The sequence below is a fragment of the Eublepharis macularius genome, chromosome 7, assembly GCF_028583425.1.
Source record: "Eublepharis macularius isolate TG4126 chromosome 7, MPM_Emac_v1.0, whole genome shotgun sequence".
Lineage (NCBI taxonomy): Eukaryota > Metazoa > Chordata > Lepidosauria > Squamata > Eublepharidae > Eublepharis > Eublepharis macularius.
Window position 1 is genome coordinate 131,089,259 of NC_072796.1, and position 24,831 is coordinate 131,114,089.

Sequence of the window (24,831 nt, forward strand, 5' to 3'; positions counted from 1 at the left end):
AAGGCCAAGCTACAAGTGACGAATGACACTTGAATGGCAAGTGGATCGAGTGAAGCGCCAGTGGAGGGCAAGTGAACAGGGAGGAATACGAGTGAGGGCCGAGCTAGAAGTGACGAATGACACTTGAACGGCAAGTGGATCGAGTGGAGAGCAAGTGGAGGGCAAGTGAACAGGGAGGAATACACTTGCCGTTCAAGTGTCATTCGTCACTTGTAGTTTGGCCCTGAGTCTGTTCACTTGCCATTCAAGTGTCATTCATCACTTGTAGCTTGGCCCAAAGTCTCCCTCCCCTCACATCCGATCCAAATCAGGGCCTCTCACACCTCCTTTTTGAAAGGAAAAAATAAATTATTGGGATCTTAGGGCCAAGCTACACATGACGAATGACACTTGAACAGCAAATGGACTGAGTAGAGGGCAAGTGAACAGGGAGAAATACACTTGCCGTTCAAGTGTCATTCGTCATGTGTAGCTTGGCCCTTAGTTATGGAACTCCCAACATCTCAGGAACTGTGGCCTTTCACATGCAGCAACGACAGCCAGGCAGCTTTAAGGGGGGACCGTGATCTTGCTCATGTCTTTAACCTTTTGGCTGGAGATCTTCTGTGGTACGAATGATAAAACGGTCCGGTTGAAGAAGCTTGTGCCACTCACCTGAACACAAAGTCATGGGCGTCGATCTCTTCGCCGTACTGAGACTGTTTCAGGTTTCCCGAATTCCCCACCACAGCGCACCTCCTGCACCGCGACCCACTTCTCTCCAGAACCTGCTCCCGATCTCCAGGGATGATCTCAAACAGTTCCTGGATGGACTCGTTAATATGCTTAGGGCTTCTTTCGCCTTGCAGTTTCTGTGAAGAAAAACACAGGACTGAATCCATGGTAGGGACTGCAAGAAGTCTCACAGGCTTTACGAGAGCTTAGTCAACACTGTTAGGCCCGCGCAGGTCATGTGACAAGGCCTGGACCATATAAAAGCCTCCCAATTTTCTTTGCTATTCGATATCAGCAAGAAGGGGACTTGGGGTTTTCCCTCACACTTGACTTATAATGGGTTTTGTGGGTATTTGGCTCCTGAGGTGCGGCTTCGGTTTGGGCGTCTGTCATTCTGCACTTGAGAGACTTGAACTGAAGTGGTGTCTGAGTTTAGAAAAATTTCCTTGCTTCTGCTGTGGGCTTATAAGCAAGTTGGAACAGAAGTTAACAAGCAAGGACTCCTTCAGCAACTATGCTTCCCAAGCCCAATTATAAAATCCAAAATCAAAATTGAGGCAGCTTATAAAACTAGAAGCGGCAAAAAAATATCCGGTAACTGCCTTTAATGGTATTGATTTTTTGGGTGGGCGGTCGGCTGCCATTTTACTGTCAGCAAACATAGATTTAATAGGCCCCTCGGACATCTGGAAAACCGGGTGCTTGAGAAATGTGTCAAGGGCAGATTGTCACAAAAACAGGATACTCGAGGTCATAAAATGAGTTTAGGAGTGGTCTCTCATCTGGGTTTCCAAAGGGTTGGATTAGTATCCCTTTTCTGCTTAGTTGACACGTTGGAAATTTCCAGCTTAATCCTCAGGAATGTTTAGTTTATGCAGCGGCCCAGATGGCGTTGCCCCATGATTCAAGACAAGACAGTCCTGCAGAGTGGTCCCGGAGAGTTCAGAAAGGCAGGCCCCACAAAAGCTCCCCACAATTGGTTGGCCTTTGCACTCACATCCCAGAGTGAAACCTATTTTCATTGGACATTCCCTGTTCTAAAGGAAACAATGCAAGGTATTCCCACCCAGTGGCACTGTGATTTTTGACTCTTGATCTGTTTACTGGCTGTTTTTTAAAACATTTTTAATAAAATGTCTTCTTTGATGATTTTTGCCATAACCTTAATTGCTGCCCTGAATTATTTTAGAGAAGCGGGATCCAAATGCTTTCCATTAAGAAATAAGATCAATTATAGGGCAATATAGATGGATTGATCTATTGCCAGATAAGTTTGGACAGGGCATCCTAAACCAAATCCCAGCTCAGCAAAGTGTTCTTCACATGCACTTCGTGTGCACGCGCTACAGCACCTGTGCGATGGCATCACTTGCGGAAGCAACATCATTGCACCATCCATGGGAGCGCTCCCGCACTCCGTGCAGGGGTGATTTGTCCTGTTTGGGGCATAGCACGTGATCTTGAGGTGCCTGTTGGTGGCGGGCAACCTCCGGGAGCTTGCCACCTCCTGCCAACCACTGGCGGGTTGGCAGACAAGGTGGCAAACCCCTGTGAGTTTGCCTGCCAGTGGCAGGCACATGGGAACCCTACTTCATGCCCAAATCTCCAGGAATTTCCCAAGCTGGAGTTGACAGACCTACCCCCCACATACATATAGCCTCTATGGAAAGTGATGTTTGTCTGAATCTGGTCGGAGTTATAGTCTTAGTGTCTATCTGTTAAAAGCAACAAACAATCTCACCGGGGTCTAGGGTTGTCAGTACCCCTGGCCTCTGTTTCTGGCAGTAGGCTGGCAGGGGGGAAAACAAAGCAAAAATTTCTGTTGCGCTGACAGCATGATGTCATTTCTGGGATGAACCTGGAAGTGCCATCATACCACTCTAGGATTCGTTTTAGGAATCAGAGATCACTGTGACATCACTTCTGGGTTTGCCTGGGAAATGCCATCATGAAGTCAACACAATGGTGCCCTCTCTCTCCCCACTCCCTACCCACAGTCTGCTGCCAGGTACCGGATACGGATTGGCAACCTTATTGGGGTCTATAATGCAGATGGAATTGTGGGTTTGGGCTATGCATGCAGTTCCTGGGACAGACCTTCTGTCGATCAAATTTTCTAACCATGCCATTTGCTATTAGAACCAATTGCTTAGGGGTGGTTGGACTCTCCCTGAAGGTCTTCAAGAAGAAGATGGACAGCCACCTGTTGGGAATTCTGCAGGCTGGGTTTCCAACTCTGTGTCTTTGTGTCTTTATGAAAAAGGCAGCACTGACCCACCAAATGTCATACCCACAAACAAACACTCTTCCTCTCCTTCCAAACTTACCAGCCACCACCTGTAGCTCTCTGGAGGCATGAAGGCATTCTGTGCGGTCAAGAAAGGTTGCATAGTTTGGTTAAACCTCTCATCGAACCAGAGCGAAACCCCCTGCTCGGAGATACAGGTGCTACAGCCGCATGGTCTCCGGGGATATTTCATCAGTTTTCGAAACTGCTCGATAATCTGCTTGGGGTCCCAGGTGACCATCACAGCGTTGTGTGTGTAATTTAGCAAGAACGATGTGATGGTGATGACAAACAGCAAGGCCAGCGTAAACATTTTCAGGCTCCTCTTCCTGACGGCAAGCATTTTGCCTTTTGACTTCCTTGGCCGGTGCAAAACAGGGAAGATTGAGGTAAGAAAAACAGGAAACAGCAAGGGTTTTTTTTTTAGTTCCTCAATAGTCTCAGCTTAATTTCATTGTTCAAAGGAAATAAAAACGCTTTCATCGTATCCTTGACCGATTTAAGAGGCAAATATGGCTCGTCTCTTTCTTCTCCACCTTCGCCCAATGGGCCCCAAATCTCTGGAGTCCGACTTGTTGAACAGCTGCTAATTTCTCCCTCTGAAGGTTTAATCAAAGCTAACAGCCACAATTTTCCTTTTGTCACCCCAGCGGATCTAGAGCGCTTGTGTAAAGGACTTTGTTCCAGGTAACAGATGCTCAAGCCTCTTCGTTTCAGCAGGTTGCTGGAATTCCTTTGCCACCTGGACACACAAAAGAGAAGGGGAATCTTCACTAGGGAGTTTCATAGCTCTTTCCGTTTCACTTGGACGCTAAGGCCCCACCTCATAGTTACAAAAGAATAAAAATCAAACGTAGGGTTTTCATTTTGAGCAATGTGCAATATGATAACATTACCTTTTCTCCAAGTTAAACTGCATGTTCACTGAATGGCCATTTCCACACCGTTTACCTTATTCTGCAAAATAGCGAAATCTCACGAGAAGACGCTGTTATCGCGCAAGAAGATGAGATAACAGCATCTTCTTGCGAGATTTCGCGTGAGATTTTGCTATTTTGCAGAATAAGGTAAGCCATGTGGAAACGGCCTATGTTCGGTGACCAAAGCCCTTTTCAGACAAGCCTTGTTCACAAGTGACAGGGGACACACATTCAATTGGTATTTATATCCCTCCCTCCCCGCAAGCAGGACCAGGTTGGGTCACAACAATGAAAAATCATACAGATTAAAACATGTTAAAACACAGAAGAATAAAATACATATAAAATCAATGAGTAATTTCCATGTTATTTCAATGCATATACAGTTCAATGCCGGAGATCCAGCGTTGAAGGTGGTTCTCGAAAGCTTATGCTACAGTAAAATTGGTTAGTTTTAAAGGTGCTACTGGATTCTTCACTACAGTTCAATGCGTGATTGAAACTCCGTATTGTCCCTGGTTTTATTCATAAACTGAACGTGCATTGGGTTTTCCTTACAAACAGATATACACATGTACGTGCCGGCTGTATGTGTGTTCACTGTTACCTTGTGAACAAAGCTACATTCTAAAGCAAGGGGGATAATGAACTTGTCTATCCTTGAAGACAACTTAGAAATGGTTGTTGTGGGTTTTCCGGGCTGTATTGCCGTGGTCTTGGCATTGTAGTTCCTGACGTTTTGCCAGCAGCTGTGGCTGGCATCTTCAGAGGTGTAGCACCAAAAGACAGAGATCTCTCAGTCGACACTGAGAGATCTCTGTCTTTTGGTGCTACACCTCTGAAGATGCCAGCCACAGCTGCTGGCGAAACGTCAGGAACTACAATACCAAGACCACGGCAATACAGCCTGGAAAACCCACAACAACCATAGTTCTCCGGCCGTGAAAGCCTTCGACAATACATACAACTCAGAAAGTTTAATTAGTGTAGAATGCAACTGCTTGGCTGTTGAAAGGAACCATAAGGCCCAGAAAAGGGCAACCGAGATGTTTAGAAGGTTGCAGCACCTCTCTTTTTCTTTTTCTTAATTTTTATTTAATCAGTTGCCACATGTAACTACAACAAGTAAACAATAACAATTTGTACATTAACAGTAAGCTTTCAGACTAAACAACAACTAGAAGTTATGCCAAATAATCATATGAAGAATTGTGTAGGTGACTAGGCATTAGATCTACAAAAAAAAAAAGAGAATTACACTCTCTTAGTATCCAAACCACTCATAGAACGAGGTATGTATCTGACTATCTGTAGATGAATGTTGTTTCTCTATATATTCCAGTATGGGCTGCAAAGTTTTGAGAAAGGTGGAGTGTTTTCTGTCATTTTTATTTGGTCTGCAATCTTTTCCATTATTAAATAATTCCAGATTTTCAAATACCAAGTTGTGATTTGTGGGACTTTTTTTTTGTCTCTCCAGCAGGCTGCAATAGTCGTTTTAGCCGCGGTCAAAAGTATGGCTATCAAATTTTTCTGAGGTGTTGGCATATTTAAATCATACCCCAAATTTAGCAAAATTGCTTCTGGTGCTAATGGTACTGAAATGCAGCACCTTTCTGAAGCTCTCTCAATGTCAGGTCCAGTATATATCTAAACTGTACTGACACCATTTTCTAATGCTTTTAGTGTTTAAGTGTTTTCTCCTCAGGTGCACCAGTTCCCAGGCAGCATTCCCACCAGAGGAGACTGTTTTGTCTAACACCGTTCCACCAAGCATTGGCCTTGGAGGAGAGCAGCTTCCCAGGACTGAAAGATGTTGTTTTGAGAACTGTGGGGGGAGGCTGTTCCAGATGGGTATTGTTACTCTGTATCCTATGCTTGCTCTTCATTGGTAACAATGATCATGTACCATCCTGAGTCTCCTATTCAGGACAGTGGACTATAATGGACCTTTTCTGCAATAAAGCTTCTAATGTCAGACTGTGGCTAGATAAGGCACTCTCTGCAATGTTCCCTTTAGAAGCAAGAATAAGTCCAATGTCTGGCAAAGGAAGCTTTATTGCAGAAAAGGTCCATTATAGTCCACTGTCCTGAATAGGAGACTCAGGATGGTACATGATCATTGTTACCAATGAAGAGCAAGCATAGGATACAGAGTAACAATACCCATCTGGAACAGCCTCCCCCCACAGTTCTCAAAACAACATCTTTCAGTCCTGGGAAGCTGCTCTCCTCCAAGGCCAATGCTTGGTGGAACGGTGTTAGACAAAACAGTCTCCTCTGGTGGGAATGCTGCCTGGGAACTGGTGCACCTGAGGAGAAAACACTTAAACACTAAAAGCATTAGAAAATGGTGTCAGTACAGTTTAGATATATACTGGACCTGACACTCAACATATGTCCCAAAAAATGAATACAGGTTGGACATAGAGCTTGCTGCCACAACCTTGTTCCCCCCTTTCCCGTATTTATTTCCCCCATTGTTCGGACATCTGAAAAGGGCTATTGTTGGGGGACAGTTTCTATTTTTTAAATTGTAATTTGCCAGCATTTTTTACAATCTAGCCATCACAGTAGAGCACAACTGACAGCCATCACTACACGAAATGTTCATAACCAACAATGGCGTTGCTCTAGACTAAATGGGGTAGATCCTACCCCAAGCCTCCCGCTCCACTGAGCAAAGTTTGAAGCCTTCCTCCACTGGAGAAAGATCCACTTAAGTTGCAGGAAGGTTCTTTAGAGGATGGTTGGATCTGTAGCAGTGGGTGTGTATGGAGAACACGCACGACAAAATCACCACCCCTCATAAAACGCATGAAGTCACACTTGGTCCATCCAGCCTGGAACATTTCCTGTGATCTTTTGAATTGGAGATGAGGCACATGGAAAAGGAATCTCACGCATGCAAAATATGCGCTCTATCACAGACCCAGTGATCATCCTCCAGCAGCTTCCTCCACATCAGGGGTGGCCAAACTGCGGCTCGGGAGCCACATGCGGCTCTTCTAGACGTATCGTGTGGCTCCCGGAGGTCTCTGAGTATCGCCATGTCCATACATTTTATTTTAGTCTAGTTTATTTCTCTGCCTCCCTTTCCTCGTTTCTTTCCGTGTCTTTCCTTCTTTTTCCTTTTTTCCTCCTTCCTCTTTCTTTCCATGTCTTTCATATTTTCAATCAAAATGTTGGGGTTGCCAGATCTGACTCAGAAAATATTTGGGGACTTTGGGGGTGAAGCCTAGCAAGGATGTGATGTCACTTTTGTGATGTCACTTCCAGCATACTACACCCAAACCCCACCCCTTTCTGTGATGTCACTTTCAAGACACTCCCCTAAACCCACCTCCTCATCTGAAGTCACTTCAATGCATCATGTCTTGTGGCTCTCAGACATCTGATGTTTATTCTATGTGGCTCTTACATTGAGCAAGTTTGGCCACCCCTGCCCCACATACTCTGAAGCTAGATAAGCAATAAATTAATGAACGAACATCATATCCGGGTTTTTTTTCCTGTTCGTGCCCATCTCTAGTTCAGAACCACTGTTCAAAACTGAGTAACTTTCCACTGCTCCTTTATTTCCCCGTATTATCTCCTTGAAAGCAGAGTTTGCATGATTTAATCCAGGTGCCTAAAGAATTTTTTCCCAGAAAAGGTCCTCCCCAAAGTAATTATGGCCTCGTTTGAGCTGAAGCATGAAAAAATAGTGAGACCAAAAGAAAACGAATGGTAAAGAGTGAAGCATGAAGTCAGAAAGGCTTGGAAATGTCACTTCTGTGACTTGAGAAACTTCCAGTGCAATCCTAAATGGAGTTACTCTCATCTAAGACCATAGACTTCAAAGGGCTTAGACTGAAGTAACTCTTCTTAGGCTTGCACTGTTCATTTATCACTGATACAAGGCCTGGATGTAAGAACTGTCTGTATATCTGAGATGTATATCTGAGATGGACAGCTTGCCCCCCCCTCCACCTGCAACTGCTTACATGGCTGAATCCTACCCCACCAGGGGCTACGCTTAGAACACACATATTCATTCAAATAAAGAACAGCATTCAAAACATCAACATTTGTACAGGTGAAATGTAGGAGCAGCCCTGCCAGGAGACGTGGCACAGCATGTGGCAAAACTTTGAATATGCAAGTACAATTAGCAACACACAAGACAGCCACTTCCAAATGCTTCGTCACATCCGAATATTACCGAGGGACAGAAGCTAGGATGAGGCTTACAGCAATAATCTAGGGCGAGGCTTACACTTTGGATTCTCAGGGGCTAGAAATAGGAGCAGGTTTGGGCCCTGCCCCAATCTTGTCAATGAGTGAATCCCTTGATTTCCTAGAGGTAAATAATTTCAGGCGGATCTGTACTAGAAGAGCAAGATTCAGGTCCAGAAGCACTTTAAAGACGAACTAGATTTCCAGGGTATGAGCTTTTGAGAGTCAGAGCTCCCTTCTCTAAGGCTGCCAATGTCCAGGTGGTAATTCTGAGATCTCTCGGAATTACAACTGGGCCGTTTCCAGATGGCTTACCTGCCTCCGGAACGTTGCTCCATGTTGCGGGGAAAATGCGAAATATCGCATTTTCTCGCGCGAGTTTTGCGCGAAACGCGATATTTCACGTTTTCCCCGCAACATGGCGCGACGTTCCAGAGGCAGGTAAGCCATCTGGAAACGGCCCTGATCTCCAAGCAACAGAGATTAGTTCCTCTGGAAAAAAAATGACTGCTATGAACGGTGAACTCCATGGCATTATACCCCACTGAGGCCCCTCCCCTCCCCAAATCCCACCCTTTTCAGGCTCCACCCCCCAAATCTTCAGGAAGTTCCCAACCTGGACCTGGCAACTCTACTCTTCTCTGACTCTCGAAAGCTCATACCCTGGAAATCTAGTTCACCTTTAAAGTGCTACTGGCCCCAAATCTTGCTCTTCTAGATGTAAACGATCTACTTGCGTTAGTTCTGATGAAAAGTCACAGGAGAACCCTTGCACAAGAGGGAGAATCGTACACCTCCTTCTCCAATGGCTTTGGTTCACCTGGAGGTTTGCTCAGGGGTTGCTATATTTGAAATGGGAATTGAAGTCCGCCCCGTTGCATGGATTTGATTGTTACTTGTTTGAGCCTCCCAGATCCTACTCCGACACCACTAAGCCACACTGGCTCCTGTCAGTTTTAGAGACTGAAAGCACAACCTTGCCCTGTGGATGGCCCGGTCCTTGCATGCAAGCAACCCAAAAGAGAATTCACTAAGGGCCCTTGGAGTACACAAACATTCCCCACCCATCACATACACACCCCATCCATACAATTTTTGCTAATAAAGAAAAAAAGGGCACACACAGGACAGCTGCTCTCCAGGGCTGCAGCTGACAGAAAATCAACATTGCACCCACGATAAATCCTCTTGCACGCCCCTGCTCTTTCTCTAGATGGTTGGTTTTTACTAGAGTTCTCACTCTCCCCTTTGTCCCATTGCAGTCTTACAGGGGAAAAAACATAGCCAAGTGTTTGACAGCTCAAATACAACTGTCACTCGCTGATTGGTACTGTTCTCTCTTAGATCGGGGATCTTGCCCAACCCTTCTTTGCTTCCTGATTCCCCGCTTTCAACTTTTACGTACATCAAACCGCCATCTGGTAGCTGATTAGGCTAAGAATAGAAAGGGGAAAAATGAGGAAGAAATGGCAGAGAACAACTAAGAAGGGAGTGTGGCGTCTTATCCTTTTTAACCATAAAATCTTAGAGCAGGAAGGGACGTCTAGTCCTACACTGTGTACAATGCACAAAATTCACAGCTACCCCTCCTCCAGTCCCCCAGTGACCCCTGCTCTAAGCCCAGAGGAAGGGAAAAACCCCTCCAGGATTCCTGGCCAATCTGGCCCAGAGGAAAATTCCCTCTTGATCCCAAAATGGCGACTGGCATTACCCTGGGCACGTGAGAAAGGGCCACAAGAGCCAAGAACTGGCTCATCTCTTCCTGCCCTCCCTCTCACAATTTGTCTAAGCTCCATTAACTATATTCCAATGCTGAATTCACTTTTCCCCCTCCGCCCCACATCACTGGAAGCACATCTCTTCATGGCTCCTCTCCCGGTCCCACTTTGCACCCTGCAGGCTGGTTCACACAAGCATACCTACAGCTCAGGACTGCAGTATCCAGGGGTGACTTCCATGTGCAAACAGGAAGGCAGAGCATGGACTCCAACACAAGACTTTCCCTTGCCCGTCAGCTGGCACACATAGGGCCAAAAAACCTCGAGATCTGGACCTTGAGGTCACAAGTGTTTAAGTATATGGGACAACAATACAGGTCAAAAGGCAGAGGGAGTTTAACCCTTTCACCCCAGTGACATTTCCCAGATCCGATACTCTTGCTCAAAGCTGCTCTTCGCCACGTTGCAATAATGGCTGCAGAAGGTAATTTCAAGCTGGGAAATGGCATCGAGGAAAGGTTTAAGACTGTCCTTTCCTGTGCGACAGGCCTGATCTGAAAACTGGGATTCGATCTTTTCTTTTAAAAAAAGTTCTTAGGAGTTCGGTAAGAATGCTTCTGGTGTCTCACCTGAAAGAAAGCCAAGAGACTCACAGACTGGGACCAGCATACCTGCGGGACCGCCTCTCCCATTATGTCCCCTGCAGGACATTGCGCTCTGCAGACAAGCAACTCCTGGCGGTCCCTGGCCTGCAGGACATCCGCCTGGCCTCAGTCAGGGCAAGGGCTTTTTCTGCCCTGGCCCCGGCCTGGTGGAACGCTCTCCCGCTGGAGATCTGGGCCCTGAGGCACCTGCTACAGTTCCACAGGGCCTGTAAAATGGAGGTCTTCTGCTGGGCCTTTGGCTGAGGACTAGCGGGGGTCCTTTCCCCTTCCATCTAAGACTACCACCTTTTCTGTGACTGCCCTCGGTCATGTGTTATGCCCGACTGTCTATCTAAGTAGCCATTTATAGAAGGTGCCTGGACTATTTTAAATTATTATTGATTTTATAGTTTTTGTGATTAACTTTTGTATTGTGTGGATGTTGTGAGCCCCCCTGAGCCCACTTGTGGGGAGGGAGGGGTATAAATCAAATCAAATAAATAATAATAAATAAATGTGTGAACAGGCTACGAAATGCAAGCATGTTTGGGCCCTAGTTGTTGTGGGTTTTCCGGGCTGTATTGCCGTGGTCTTGGCATTGTAGTTCCTGACGTTTCGCCAGCAGCTGTGGCAGGCATCTTCAGAGGTGTAGCACCAAAAGATAGAGATCTCTCAGTGTCACAGTTTTGGTGCTACACCTCTGAAGATGCCAGCCACAGCTGCTGGCGAAACGTCAGGAACTACAATGCCAAGACCATGGCAATACAGCCCGGAAAACCCACAACAACCATCATTCTCCGGCCGTGAAAGCCTTCGACAATATATGTTTGGGCCCTCTTAGAGGGAATGTTTTAAGTTTTTTAAAGTCCCAAACAAGTTGGTCACCTTAATTTTAATTTGAGGAGTTGAAATATAGAGCCAAGGGTTGGATCACAGGCATCCGTTCTGCTAGGGCGGATAAGACACTTGACCCTTTTGCATCAGGGGAGGGCTCTTCAATTCCCTCCTCTCCAATAGAATTGTCAATTTAACCTCTTCATTTCCATTCCCAACTGTCTGCATGAAAATGATGAAAACTAATTTTTAAGAAGAGCAAAGGGGAGCTACTTAAGAGACAAGAAGACCCAGGGAAGAGCAACACGTACAAAACCAAGAGAAAACCAAAGCCTCAGGGCCAAGCTACACATGACTAATGACACTTGAACGGCAAGTGGATTGAGTGGAGGGCAAGTGAACAGGGCCAAGCTACACATGACAAATGACACTTGAATGGCAAGTGTATTTCTCCCTGTTCACTTGCCCTCCACTCAATCCACTTGCCAGGCAAGAGTCTTTCATCATGTGTAGCTTGGCCCTCAGAAATGAATGAAAAAACTTGGATTTTAAAAAAAGTTTCATTGGACAACTGAAATATTTCAGCTGCTGTGGGAAGAGTTTCCCAGTGTTAAATAACTTCAATCTCTCCCCCTATTTTCATTTCCAATATACTTGAACCGTGACATCTGCGTGAACCTTTATCAAGTGACTTCAAAGGGTCAGTTTCTACCGAGCCAAAGTAATAGACACCTTCCCATCGTATGTGAAATGCTTAAAATGCTGTGAAGCCTGCAATTTCATTTCCCGCCTGTTTTCTTTCTTCTTTTAAAAAGCAGCATAAGTAACTGACCTTTAGCAGAAGGCCTGTGAACGATCTCTATTTAGGTAAGTAATGTGGTGGCAGTACAGCTAAACCTCTGCTCTGCTGCAACTGTATATATTAATTTAAAAAGCCTTTTTTAAGGGTGTGTTAAAAAAACACAGTATATTTATTATGCAAACTTTTATGTCCCTGTGTGTTAACATTTTTATTGGTTTGTTTGGCCCATTAATAGCTAACCTGGAACCCTTTCCTCCTACCTTCTGTATTTTCCCACTACATTTTAATTGGGCTTTAAATAAACATGTTTTTTAAAAGGTTATTTTACTGGGATGTCTGGGTTCTGCTAGAATCTTCTGAAGTTGCTTAGACTTCTGGGAGCAACATAATGATCCAGCTTCTAGATCATTATGGATAGCTTAGAATCATAGGGCTGGAAGGGACCTCTAGGGTCATCTAGTCCAACCCCCTGCACAATGCAGGAACTTCACAACTATCCCCCCGCAACTGCCCCAGTGACCCCTGCTCCGTGTCCAGAAGATGGCAAAACACCTCCAGGATCCCTAGCCAAACTGGCCTGTGGAACTTATGGAACTCACTGCCACCAGATGAAAGGATAATCATGATCTTGGATTTTTATTTATAAAGATGTACGGAGGATAGGTTGATCAATTAATCAAATGGGGCTTAGCTATGACATCTAAATGGAACCTCCATGTCCAGATGCAGTGTTACTTCTGAATTTTGGAAGCAGTCTCGTCCTAGCTTGTCAGTTTTCCCAAAGCCAGAAAACTAGACTTGATGGACCCTAATCCACCAGGGCAGTTATATAGTGTGCTAGTTATGTATCTGCGAATGACAGTGGGCAGGAATGGCCTTGGACTGACTTGGCTAGCTAGTTTTGATTAATAGATCCTGCCAACTGGCACTGACCCGCAGCATGACACTCTCTCATCCTTCATGTGCAGACATGTGGAATGCACACTGCTCCCCACGCAAAGGTCACCCATGCCAAAATCTTGGTCACCAGGGCGCACTGGCCAGTGTTTGGATGGCAGCCGTAACATGAACTAGCTAAGCAGAACAGCATTATTGATAGCCAAAGGCCAGGGCCATATGAACCCATGGCTGCCCCCCCTTAGGCTTTCAGGTATTTCAGGCCCCCCCTGGCACTTCAGTCTTTCACCCCACTACAGCTGACAGCTTGAGCCTGGTACAGTAGGCACTAGACTGCAGTACATAGCCCTATATCTATTTTGAGGGTACATATATATATACTGGAGACCTACGGCGAAGGTAATAGTGGCTCAGCAAAAAAAAAAAAAGGCCCCTAGTCCCTGTGGGGCCCCTAGGCTTCATCCTAGTCAGCCTTATGAATGATAAGGCCCTGCCAAAAGGCAGGCTAGTCAGGGACAAAGGGAATCTCCTGAAGCTCCCAATGAGCTGGGCTGTGAACTATCGCTCTGAATGCTTCCAAATACAGATCCATATCCTCTCGCTCAGGCTGGGTAATAAGTCAGAGCAGGGCTCATTTTGAGGGGGAACGCACAGGAAGGCAGTTCCAGTAGTTCTCCAAAAAGGTCACATCCAGTGGCCCCGCCCACCTGATTTTCGGCCATTTTGGGCCTGTTCCAGGGCCGAAACAGCCCAATTTGGGCCCAAAATGGCCAGGATCAGGCACAAAACAGCCAGGATTGGTCCCAAAATGACCAGGATTGGGCCTCTGGTGGGTGGTGGATCACTCTCCTGCTCAGCAGCGGCCCAATCCTGACCCCTTTGGGCCCAATTTCGGCCCTGAATGGCCAGGATTGGGTCCAAAACAGCCAGGATAGGTGATGTCAGAGGGTGTGGCACATTCAAATCAGTTATGCTAATGACACACTTCCGGTGATGGCAAGGGACGTGGCATATACAATGAGTTGTGCTAATGAGTTATGCTGATGAGTTCCTGCAGCTCTTTTTCTACGAAATGACCCCTGCCCTGAGTCAGAGGTGTACATATGAAGCCACCTAGTACCGAGCCAGACCAACAAGGTCAGGTGGAGGCCTTTCACATCCTTTTTAACAGGAGATGCAGGAGATTGAACCCTGCACCTTCTGCATGCCAAACAGATGCTCTGCCTCTGAGCCACGACCCCTTCTCTGAAATGCCCGTTGCTCCCCAGCCCTTGGAACACTTAATGAAAGTGTTGAAGTCTGACAAGGTGACCCTTTGTTTGGAGACTAGAACCCAGTCACTGAAACTGAATACGTTAATTTAAAACTTTTTTTAAAGGTGTGTAAAAGAACCACAGCATGTTTAATATGCAAACTTTTATGTCTCTGTGGCTTAAATTTTTTATCTGTTTGTTTAATACATTAATAGCTAATCTGGAATCGTTTCTTCCTACTTTCTGTATTTCCCCACCACATTTTAATTTGGCCTTAAATAAACATGTTTTTTTAAAAGTTATTTTACTGGGATGTCTGGTTTTTTTCTAAAAACAACGCAATGCCAACAACGCAATGCTACTTCTGGTAAATATTTGGAAATGACATCACCACATCAGTGTGACATCTTTAGGATCTACGAAAACTCCATGGTAAAACCATATAGTGTGGGCCAAATCCTAGAGCATCTGTTTTTGTGACATCACTTCCGTGCATTTGCCAGAAGTGACATCATGCTATCAGCAGGATACACTTTTCTAGCTATTCCCACCCCCTTTTTTCCATATCATGTTGATGAACTATAAAAGCAATAAAAGGTTTCCAAGGAAATGGGAGGGGGAGCCGTCTTTGTAGAGTTTTATCATCTCTTTGCTATTTTATTTTCATTTTTGCCATTCTATGGTCCTTGTTAAAGAAAAACCAAACAAGAAACCAAAAAAAAAAAAGGAATTTTAAAAAGCTTGCAATGCTCCTTATTAACTTTTCCTAGTTAATAACAAAGGTGTCTTACAGGGTTATAAAACTTCATCTCCTCCTTGACAGGCTGTCAGTACACGGTTTAACACAGTGCCCACGATTCACTTTCTATACATCTGTTAAACGGAATACAATTGTCACAACGTTGCCTGGTAACTTGGTTGTTTTCCAGTTGACAATTTAATTAAAATCAAAGAAGGAGTTGTTTGTAACAGCAAGGCCCTTTTTTTGCCTCCTGCCTCTACATATTCTTCATTCACCCACTTCTTTAATAAACAAAACGTTAAGCCCGCCACTGTCAAGCGACACGCGTGTGGTCCGGCCTTCTGTTTTCCTCTCTTTTTCTTCTTCTCTACCTCTTACTCTTGATCATGCAACACTCTCTAAGCCAGATTCCAAAGGACTCTCTTGTCAGTCTTTCAGTCCCTGTTTTTGCCAGATCACTAAGCAACCATTCCCAAAATGTTGCCTGCAACGATATTTTCTGTGAACAACATTGGGAGAGGATGATTTGATTTAGAAATAATCTGCCTACTGTATTTTAATCCTGGTCCTTCCTCTAGGGAGTTTAGGATGGAGTACAGTGTCTTCCCTCCACCTTTTATCCCCCTACTACTACCACCTTTGATGGAGCAAAAATAATTCATTTCATGTATTTCAGATTGTATGCACATCAACATTTCATACAATCACATAAGCCTCAAACAACAACAATGACAACAATGATGACAATGTCAACGACAACATACCGCTCTTCTGGACAGATTAGTGCCACACTCTGAGCAGTTGACAAAGTCAATGTCATCATTATCCCCACAAACAGAAACCCTATGAGGTAGAGGTAGGTGGGGCTGAGAGAGCTCTGAGAGAGCTGTGACTGACCCAAGGGCACCCAGCTGGCTTCAGGTGGAGGAGTGGGGAATCAAACCTGGATCTCCAGATTAGAGTCCTGCCGCTTTTATCCACTACACCGAACTAGCTCCGTATAAGCATCCTTCCTGTTATATGCAATTACAGATAACCTTCCATTGATTTGTGGTTGGGGTATAACCATAGAGTTTGGAGGGAATCCCAAATCGTTCTGCTGATGCAACATCGGCATTTCCAGGGTCATGCTGAAAGTGATGCCGTGGCATTGGAATATTCCTGCCCCACTGAACTCCTGCCAGTTGCAAGCTCTAAGCTAGCAACCTAATGCAGTGATCTTCAATCCCGGGTCACAACTAGAGATGGGCATGAACCGCATTATGAGCATCAAAAACCAACGAAAATGGTGATCGCACGATTGTGACTCAGCAGATCGTGATCGTCCACGGCCAACGATCCAGCGGTCAGGAGAGGCCTGGATCATGGCATTCAGGCTCAGTTCGGGAATCCAAACACTCAGGCGCCAGCAATCTATTCCCCTGGCAACGGAGCCAGGGGAATGCCTGAGCTCTGTCTGCCCTCCTTCTGTCACCCTGGAAACCCAAATGGAAGCTCAGCTTTCCTTGATGAGCAGGGCTTCCTTCCAACCACGGAGCTGCAAAGCAGTTAAAAGTTGGGAGAAGACACCCAGGGGAGGGAGGGGGAAGGGGGTGTTCTGTAACCATGGGCACTCCAATCTCATCCCTGCAAACCCTGATAGGCAGCTCTGACAGCCAAACACAGACCTCCTGTGTTGCTGAATGAGACCCATGGGCTGGGAACAGCGGTGCACCCTGCTGCATTTTCCACGATCCACGATCCGGGTTCGGTTCAGGGACGGGAGATGGTCGTTGCTGTTCGGGAATTTGGGATCGTGCTCTGCACCGAACCACGATCCGCTGGTTTGATATTTTTTTTGGGTTCGTGCCCATGTCTAGTCACGACCTTCAGGGGGGAGCCACAGAGCTGTACCTGCTGGGTTCTGAGATGTCATAGAGCCGCCGTTCCCCCCTGCCTTTTGAAAGAACATGCTGCTCTCATGCATGTGCAAAGATCAAGGGACCTATGCCTCTTCTTGAATCTCTTCCTGCAACAGCAAGGTCACTCAATGGTGGAGCCTCGTTCTTTCTGATTCTTGGCTTGTTTTTCACTACAGGATACCACCCACAGCAGGTAAATTCTATCCTTGGCCCCAATCCCCTGTCCTCGAGAAACTGAGAAGCGGATATTCTTAGAGCATCTTCTAGAAGTGACATCATATCCTCCCATACTCAACTCTCCCCAGGCACTGCCCCTCAAAACTCCCCAATGTTTGGCAAGCCAGTGCTGGTTATCCTACTCTTACTGCAAGTGTGCGCTGCCTCTCCCCATTTCTCTTGATTCACTGTCCACAGCCCTGACCTTGAACCCCGAGATCATAATTCTGGCTCCCCCTCTTCCTGTCACACAACTCTGATATCATGTGACTTTTCACATGGTTGTGGCTCAAAGGTGCACATATTTGGAACAGTTGAAATCTGTTTGTTAGGAGCTTATTTTTTTTCAAGGTAGGAGACTCAGGCCAACCTGTGGATTTATATATCGAGTTTTTTCCCATTTAAATGAACACTTGAAAAAAATACCAAAGTGAGCAATATGGCAGGGCCAGAACAGAGGCTGATGGTGTATGCAACAACTTAAGCTTAATTTATGGTGGCCAACTAGGGTTGCCAAGTCCTCATACCCTCCTGGTGGAAGGGGGTAACCCAGCATTCACCCTGTCTTTCTTCTTCGCATGCGCACATAGCAGTAAGCCGATCAATGCCCTGGATGGGCTTAATTTGGCCCTTTTGGAGCCCAAGTTGGCCCGCTGCGAAGCACAGTAGGGCTACCGGGGTGGAGTGATGATGATACTCCTGGGAGTGATGTCATCATGCCACCTCCGGTGCACATCTTGGAGGCCTGTTCCCGACCTTCACCCCCACTGGCCAAGTAAGTGGTGGAAGCAGACAGAGGGTGGGAGTGGGCGATCCCCTGCCCCCTCCGGGGGAACAACAACCCTACGGCCTGCATAGGGACTCACATTCTAGCTGTAACTGAAGAAGTGAGCTGTGACTCACGAAAGCTCCTATTTGTTAGTCTTATAGGTGCTACTGGACTTCTTGCTCTTTTCTACTGCTACAGATAGACAAACACGGCTACCCAACTTGATCTATTCCTATGGCCTGCAGTAAATTATCTGAGTTTTGAAAAGCTCTGGTACCTACTGCTCAGAGTTTTTGCAACCAGTTGCATTCAAAATAGTTAACATTTTTTTAAAAAAAAAATGGATCAAAATGTTTGTAATTGATATTTAAGAGATACTTTAGTGAACAATAGACACAGTGTTCTGAAGTGACTGTTTTAACAATGTGTTCCTAAATGAAGTTAAACCTTTCTGATCTCCCAGCCTAAGCTCTTGCCACCACTCTTTGCTCCAGCAAGGGTATAAATGTGGTGGCTGGAAAGTGATGTCATTTCCAGACGTATCTGGAAGTGATGTCACAATGCTCTAGGAATTTACCCAAATCTCAATAGTTTTCAGCACAAAGATGGAGGGATTCCTAGAACATCATGACATCACTTCCAGGTACAACTGGATGTGACGTCACTCCAGAGCCCACTTTTGCCCCCACTGGAGAGCAGAGGTTACCTGGCAACCCTGAACTCTGCTTAGGACTGCTCTATTAAGTCGTAACTTCAAGCTTAAACCCATTAGCTTCCCTTAGTTCCAAAGCAAAAGAAATTCTGCAATAGGAATATCGTTTTTCTACTGACCTCCGACAACTTATTAGGCAGTGGCCCTCTCTCATCCATCAGAATGGGGAGGACTGAAAGCAGTTTTAAATTACGAGGGAAGCATCTGGGTTGTTAGCCGTTTTGAGTAAATCAATGGTTATCGCCTCTTATCAGTGTACAGACTTCAGAGCAGACTTAGGCCGGCTAGCTGGATAAGCACTCTTTCCCCTGGTAATTCGAACTGAACAGGAGAGAGGTGGCAGGGCCTCATTCATCATGCATTTGGCAGGGCCCTGTTGTCAGATGAAATGAATGGCCCATCCTTTCTTCCTCCAACACTCGCTCCAAATGTAAATGGGGAACTCTTGTGCCCTAAGGAAACAGCCATTTTTTTAAAGTATCACTTGCTCAGTTCTCATCCAAGTCACATAAAGCATCTATAAATACAACAAGAAAGCAAAAGTAGAAACCTCTTTTTCTCTTCAAACCTAGAGAAGTGTGTAGAACTCTACAAAGGAGTTTGTGAGTGTTTCTTTCCCAGAAAGATGGGGGGAAATGATGCTGTGATAGAATGTTTGAGTGAGAAGTGGTGTCACAGCATCCAGGGTGCTCTAGGATTTCCCCTGAGCTCTATGGTAAAAAACATAAGAAATTCTGGCAATTCCTAGAGTGTTGTGGATGTCGTGACGCCACTTCTAGGTACTCAACCAGAAGTGACGTCATGGTAAAAACCACAGAGATTAGGGCAATTCCTAGAACACAGTGAATGGCATGATGTCACTGCCAGGTACTCACCTGGAAGTGATGTCATGGCATCAAATGCTGTTGTCCTTCCACTTATGCTCCTGCTGCTCCATTGAGTGACAACAGGGGCCAGGGCACGGGGGAAGCAGGATGGACCCCTGCTGAGGGATACAGCTCCACCAGAAGAGCAGGAATATCAACCACCACCACATTGCTTCACCTCTACTGTATAACTGTAAGCAGGATTATACGGGTCTATTGAAGTCAACGGGCTGAGAAGGTGTTATTCTGCTTGCGCGGTAAAGCTCTATGATCCAAATATATTCACGTGCCTCTCAGTCCTTCCTAAATGTGACAAAGAAGACAGCCCAGAAGGTCTGCGTGGAAGTGGCTCATCAAGCATTTAATTAGCATTCATCCAAAAACCAAGGGACGGCATGTCTTCTGGATTAATTAATTGAGACTGTCTGCATGTAGTCATAGATATGCCCCTGACAGTTTGCAAGCATGGGCGGTATTTCAAACTTCGGTGTGGGGGAGAGAAAGAGATTTCGGTAAGAGGAAGCAAGAACCCCAGCTCGTTCCAAAGACCCTTCCTTGAGTGCAAGTCTGACCAAATTGCAAAATGCAAAACAAAACCAGAATCTTCTAAGAATGCCTGCTGTGATTAATGTGCCTATATGCATGTTTTCTTCTTGTCGCTACAGCAATGTTATCAACAATGGTCTGACACCCTTGTCTGAAGCAAAGGGATCTCTGCATTTCATATGCTTTTCCTGGGTATGTCCTGTGGTCGGATCACGGCCATGTTCTGGGAAAACAGACTTGTGCTTATCTCTAACTGTTGTTCATTGAGGTCTTCTGTGCAGGCACATGTGTGCCTACACAGGAAGACTGACAATGAACAACCCGCTTCCCACACATGTGTGTTTTGGATCGAGACAATGGCATATAGATAGAGGGGACCTCATTCGGTGTCATTTTCCTGAGCTGACATGATCCTACGGGAGTCATTGTTTTCTCGGTTAAGACCTAGATTCGAATCCTCACTCTGCTATGGAAACTCGCTAGGTGATCTTGGGCCAGTCACACGCACTCAGCCTAACCTACTTCACAGGGCTGTTGTAAGGATACCATGGAGAAGGGGAGACTGAGATAAACCACTTTGAGTCTCCACTTTGAGGAGAAAAGCAGAATGAAAAAAACCCCTTAAATATATACTTGGCCCAAACGTGCAGAACTTATTGCTGCGTCCTGCACTTGGAATCAGTTTGGTTCGTGAGGAACTCTTTGACGGTTCAGTCCATTTTGGCCCCTTGGCTCTTTTCAGCACCAGCTGCATCTTTGTGTCACGCCAACTTGCGTTGGCAAGACAGAAACACCACTACCATTTGTCCGTGAACCAAAGAACTTCAATGCAAACCTCCCCAAGGTAAGCATTGCTCAGCTTTGGAGGAATTGGACAAATATCATGAGGCACATACTATTTCATATCATGCTCTACTCTAGAACATCTTTAGCCAAATGCCATCTGTGTAACAGACTGTCAGACTTTAACAAGCTAGCCCACAGCACACCATTCAACCCCAGGGGTCTCCCTGAACTTTTGAGATAAAAGCACAGAGCCAGGTGCGTTAACAACAGCACGTGGGAGAGATATCTTTGTTTGTACCCCATTCAACATCCATATTGTGGAAATTTATCTTCAGCTGCTCTTTTTTTCTGGCAAATTTCAAGTTAAGAATGGTAGAGGCAGTTTGGTGTAGTGGTAAAAGCGGTGGGACTCTAATATGGAGAACCGGGTTTGATTCCCCACTCCTCTGCTTGAAGCCAGCTGGGTGACCTTGGGTCAGTCACAGCTCTCTCAGAGTTCTCTCAGCCCCACTCACCTCAAAGGGTGATTGTTGTGGGGATAATAATGACATACTTTGTAAATCGCTCTGAGTGGGCATTAAGTTGTCCTGAAGGACAGTATATAAATAGTATATTATTATTAGAGGGGGGGAAAGGGAATCTTCTTCTCCAATCTGCACATACAAAGTTGCTTTATATCAAGTCAAACCATAGTCTATCCAGCCCCTGACAGGTGTCGGTTCTCCAAGATCTCTGGCAGATATCTTAACATGCCACTTGAAACCACAATTCCTTGGCCATGCAAAAACATGCAATATAGTACATCCCATCTTTTGTAAAAAACACAAAGTCCTTTTGGGCCACCGTTGCTGCAGCAGAGAATCTCATTTGTACCCACAAGCCACTGTGCCTATTTCTGTACAAATAGCATTATTTTAAGCTACTGACCCACACTTTCCTAGGCTAAATGGAGGGGATGAAAAGTTTAATTACTTACAAGCTCAACAAGGACTCAGATTATTATCTTGAAGACTGGAGTATCTCATCAGTGATGGAGAGAAGATGGAGAAGAATGGAAAGTAGGTTGAAAGGAGGCACTTATACCTTTCTAGCAAGTCACTGGAGAGAAAGTGCTTATCAAAGCTTCCAGGCAGGTGGTTTTACTTCTCTCCGTCTTCTGCTATCAGATTTCTTCTCAGATTCTTGGGTGCTGACTCCTTTCTTACCCTCAGGGGCTAAAAAATTCCATTGCAAACTCACTGCCTCTCACTGTTCCCCTGGGTACTGAAATTTTCTGCTTCTAAACTAAGAATTACATCGTGGCAGATTGGCCTAAGGATTCTAGAGGTTTTGCCTTCCACTGGGCAGAGAGCGAAAGACTGAAGAGATTCTGTCTCAGGGCCAAGCTACACATGACGAATGACACTTGAACGGCAAGTGGATTGAGTGGAGGGCAAGTGAACAGGGAGAAATACACTTGCCATTCAAGTGTCATTCGTCATGTGTAGCTTGGCCCTCAGACTCTGTCTTGTATGAAAGTGTGGAGAGAGGGTTTGTGTCTTGAGCTTAGTTGGGAGAGAACCTGTCTCAGGAGACTTTGAAAGGTCCAGAACCTTTTGGAATAAAGCAGGCTAGCTGGAGGAGGAGACTAATTATCTTGAAGCCGCAAGGTCTGAGGTAAGCCAGAGAAAGATTTCAATTTTCTGAAAGGAACTCACATGTACGCTGTGAGAATCCTGAGATGGAGGGAATGCCAATATTCACCTTGAGAATACAAACTTGGCTGCCAACTGCTCTTCTTTACACTCTTAGTTTATCAGCTGTAACCTCATAAATGAATGTGCCCAGCAAGTCTGTTACACCTGTAAAGGGTTTCTGTCTTCTTTCCTGAGCCACCTTATTCCCTTATCCCTGAGAGTAAATTCAAGTTACCGTTCTTTTTCTGCAGTATTTGAGTCCTGTGGCATCTGAACGAACAACAAGATTTTCAGGGTTTGAGCTTTTGAGGGTCAAAGCTCCCTTCTTCAGATACCTGAAGAAGAGAACTTTGACTCTTGAAAGCTTACATCCTGAAAATCTTGCTGGTCTTTAAGGCGCCACCAGACACAAATCCTGCTGTTCTACGGCAAGCCAACAAGGCTGCCTACTGGGAAATGTTCCTTTTCTGTTTCCTCTTGTGTGCTGAACTTCTTTCATTCAGAAGCCACTCGGGTTAAGTCTTTCAGACAGAGGGTTGGTGTAGACACCACGGTGGTTGAGCGTCATGCCTCACTAAGTCTGTTTCAGTATCATTTAAGACCTTGAACTTCACCACATCTGAGGTGCACAAGTCAAAGAACGGAGGCAGAAAATGTATTGTGGGTTTATGCTAAGGAGCATGGGCCTTAAAAATCCTGCACAGAGTCCACTTTTATAAGGAAAAGATGATTGAGGTATACATTAAGGAGCAGGGAGGAATGAGGTTTTTGGCCTTGGGGGCTAAGCTGTACCCTTGGGTGGCCAGTTACCCACCCTGTTGCTATGCTCTTGCTCTTGCTAAATGTGGGAGGTGCTTTCAAGATTTGCATAATTAGAGAAGCAATTGGCTTGGCGTTATCTAGAATATGAAAACGTAGCGAGAGTCTCATTCAAAAGGGATTTGCACATTACAAAGGCCCATGCGCGGATTGTTTGGCTGTGAATCTTAAAGCTCATTAAAAATGTTAATACTGAACTAGGTGGATGGTGATAACCAACGGAAAGCGCCGGCAAGAAAAAATGGTGAAAAAAAGAAAAGAGTGCCCCTCCCGTTCATGTTGTGATAGGTGACAATTTGTGCAGTTTTTAATGCTTTTTAAAGGCATGAGATATCAAAGTATTCAGCATCTGAGTTTGCAGAAATAGTTTTGCCCTCCCCACAACTCTAAACAGAATTTCAAAAGATCTCACATCCATCTGAAAACCATTAATAGACTCTTTGCATGAAACGGATAACAAGGATTTGATGACATCTGCATTTATGGATTAAGAAACATGAACAATAGAGAAGACAGTGGGGTTGTGACTAACCTAGAATAAGTGTGACTCTAGAAATGATATATACTTGTTGCAGAGAAATCAACCTGTAGTGGAATCTAAGGAGTTGTTGCGGAACTCAACCTGTAGTGTAATCTAAGGAGTTTTTTTTGTTTTCTTTTTCTCTTTTCCTTTTAGTTATATAGATATATGTATTGTTAGTGTGTCATGTTTAGAATTGTGGTTTTTTTCTTATTATATATGTTTATTGTTTATTATGTTATGGTGTATAGTTTATAGTTTAAATAAAGAAAAATTTTAAAGGCGAAAAAGGATCTCACATCCATCTGTGTGTAGATTAGCAGAGAAAGGCTTTAATTAAAATGTAGCGCAAAATGGATTTCTTCCCCCCTAGTAGAATAAAAACCTAACGAGACAGGCACTCTTCAAAGTTTGCGGAAGTGCGAAACCAAATGAGGCTGATATCTAAACAATGTATCCCAATCAGAGGTGCGTCACTTAGTGGCTAAGAAAATGAGCCAGAACCGGCGAGGTTACTGGTTCAAGTAATAAAGAAGGGGATCGTAAGTAACACAGACATTACTTCTTCATGCAACGTACACCTCATTTGCAGCACTCACAGTCACAGGAAGTGTAGGCAGCTTTAAAAAGAGGATTAAATGGACTCGCAGAAGTTCAGAAATGGCTATTAGCTATGATGGCTAAATGGAACCTCCACGTATTGAGATAGTATATCTTTGTCGACCAGTTGCAAGTAGTGAAATTTCTGGGAGAATTTGGCTGGCTAATGTGGGAAACAGGATGCCAGACCAGATGGACCTCTGGCATGAACCTTCAGGGCTCTTCTTCTGTTTACTCAGAAGTAAACACCATTCTTCTTTCTCCTATGGAATCTGACATGCTCTTAAAGCATTCTCTTAGGGCCAAGCTACAAGTGACAAATGATACTTGAACGGCAAGTGTATTTCTCCCTGTTCACTTGCCCTCCACTCAATCCACTTGCCAGGCAAGT

At 45.1% G+C, this 24,831-nt stretch overlaps 1 protein-coding gene across 2 annotated transcripts in view; it reads right to left on the reverse strand.

The window, feature by feature from the left end:
• ST3GAL1 (ST3 beta-galactoside alpha-2,3-sialyltransferase 1) overlaps positions 1–24,831 on the reverse strand; it is a 138,949-nt gene that overhangs the window by 20,260 nt on the left and 93,858 nt on the right. For both annotated transcript variants that reach the window (XM_054984474.1, XM_054984475.1), the window contains 2 exons: positions 3,042–3,743; positions 655–851 (listed from right to left, as the gene is read on the reverse strand). In XM_054984474.1, coding sequence (XP_054840449.1) covers positions 655–851; positions 3,042–3,344 — 500 coding nt within the window. In that variant the 5' untranslated portion in view covers positions 3,345–3,743. The remainder of the gene's footprint in view (positions 1–654; positions 852–3,041; positions 3,744–24,831) is intronic.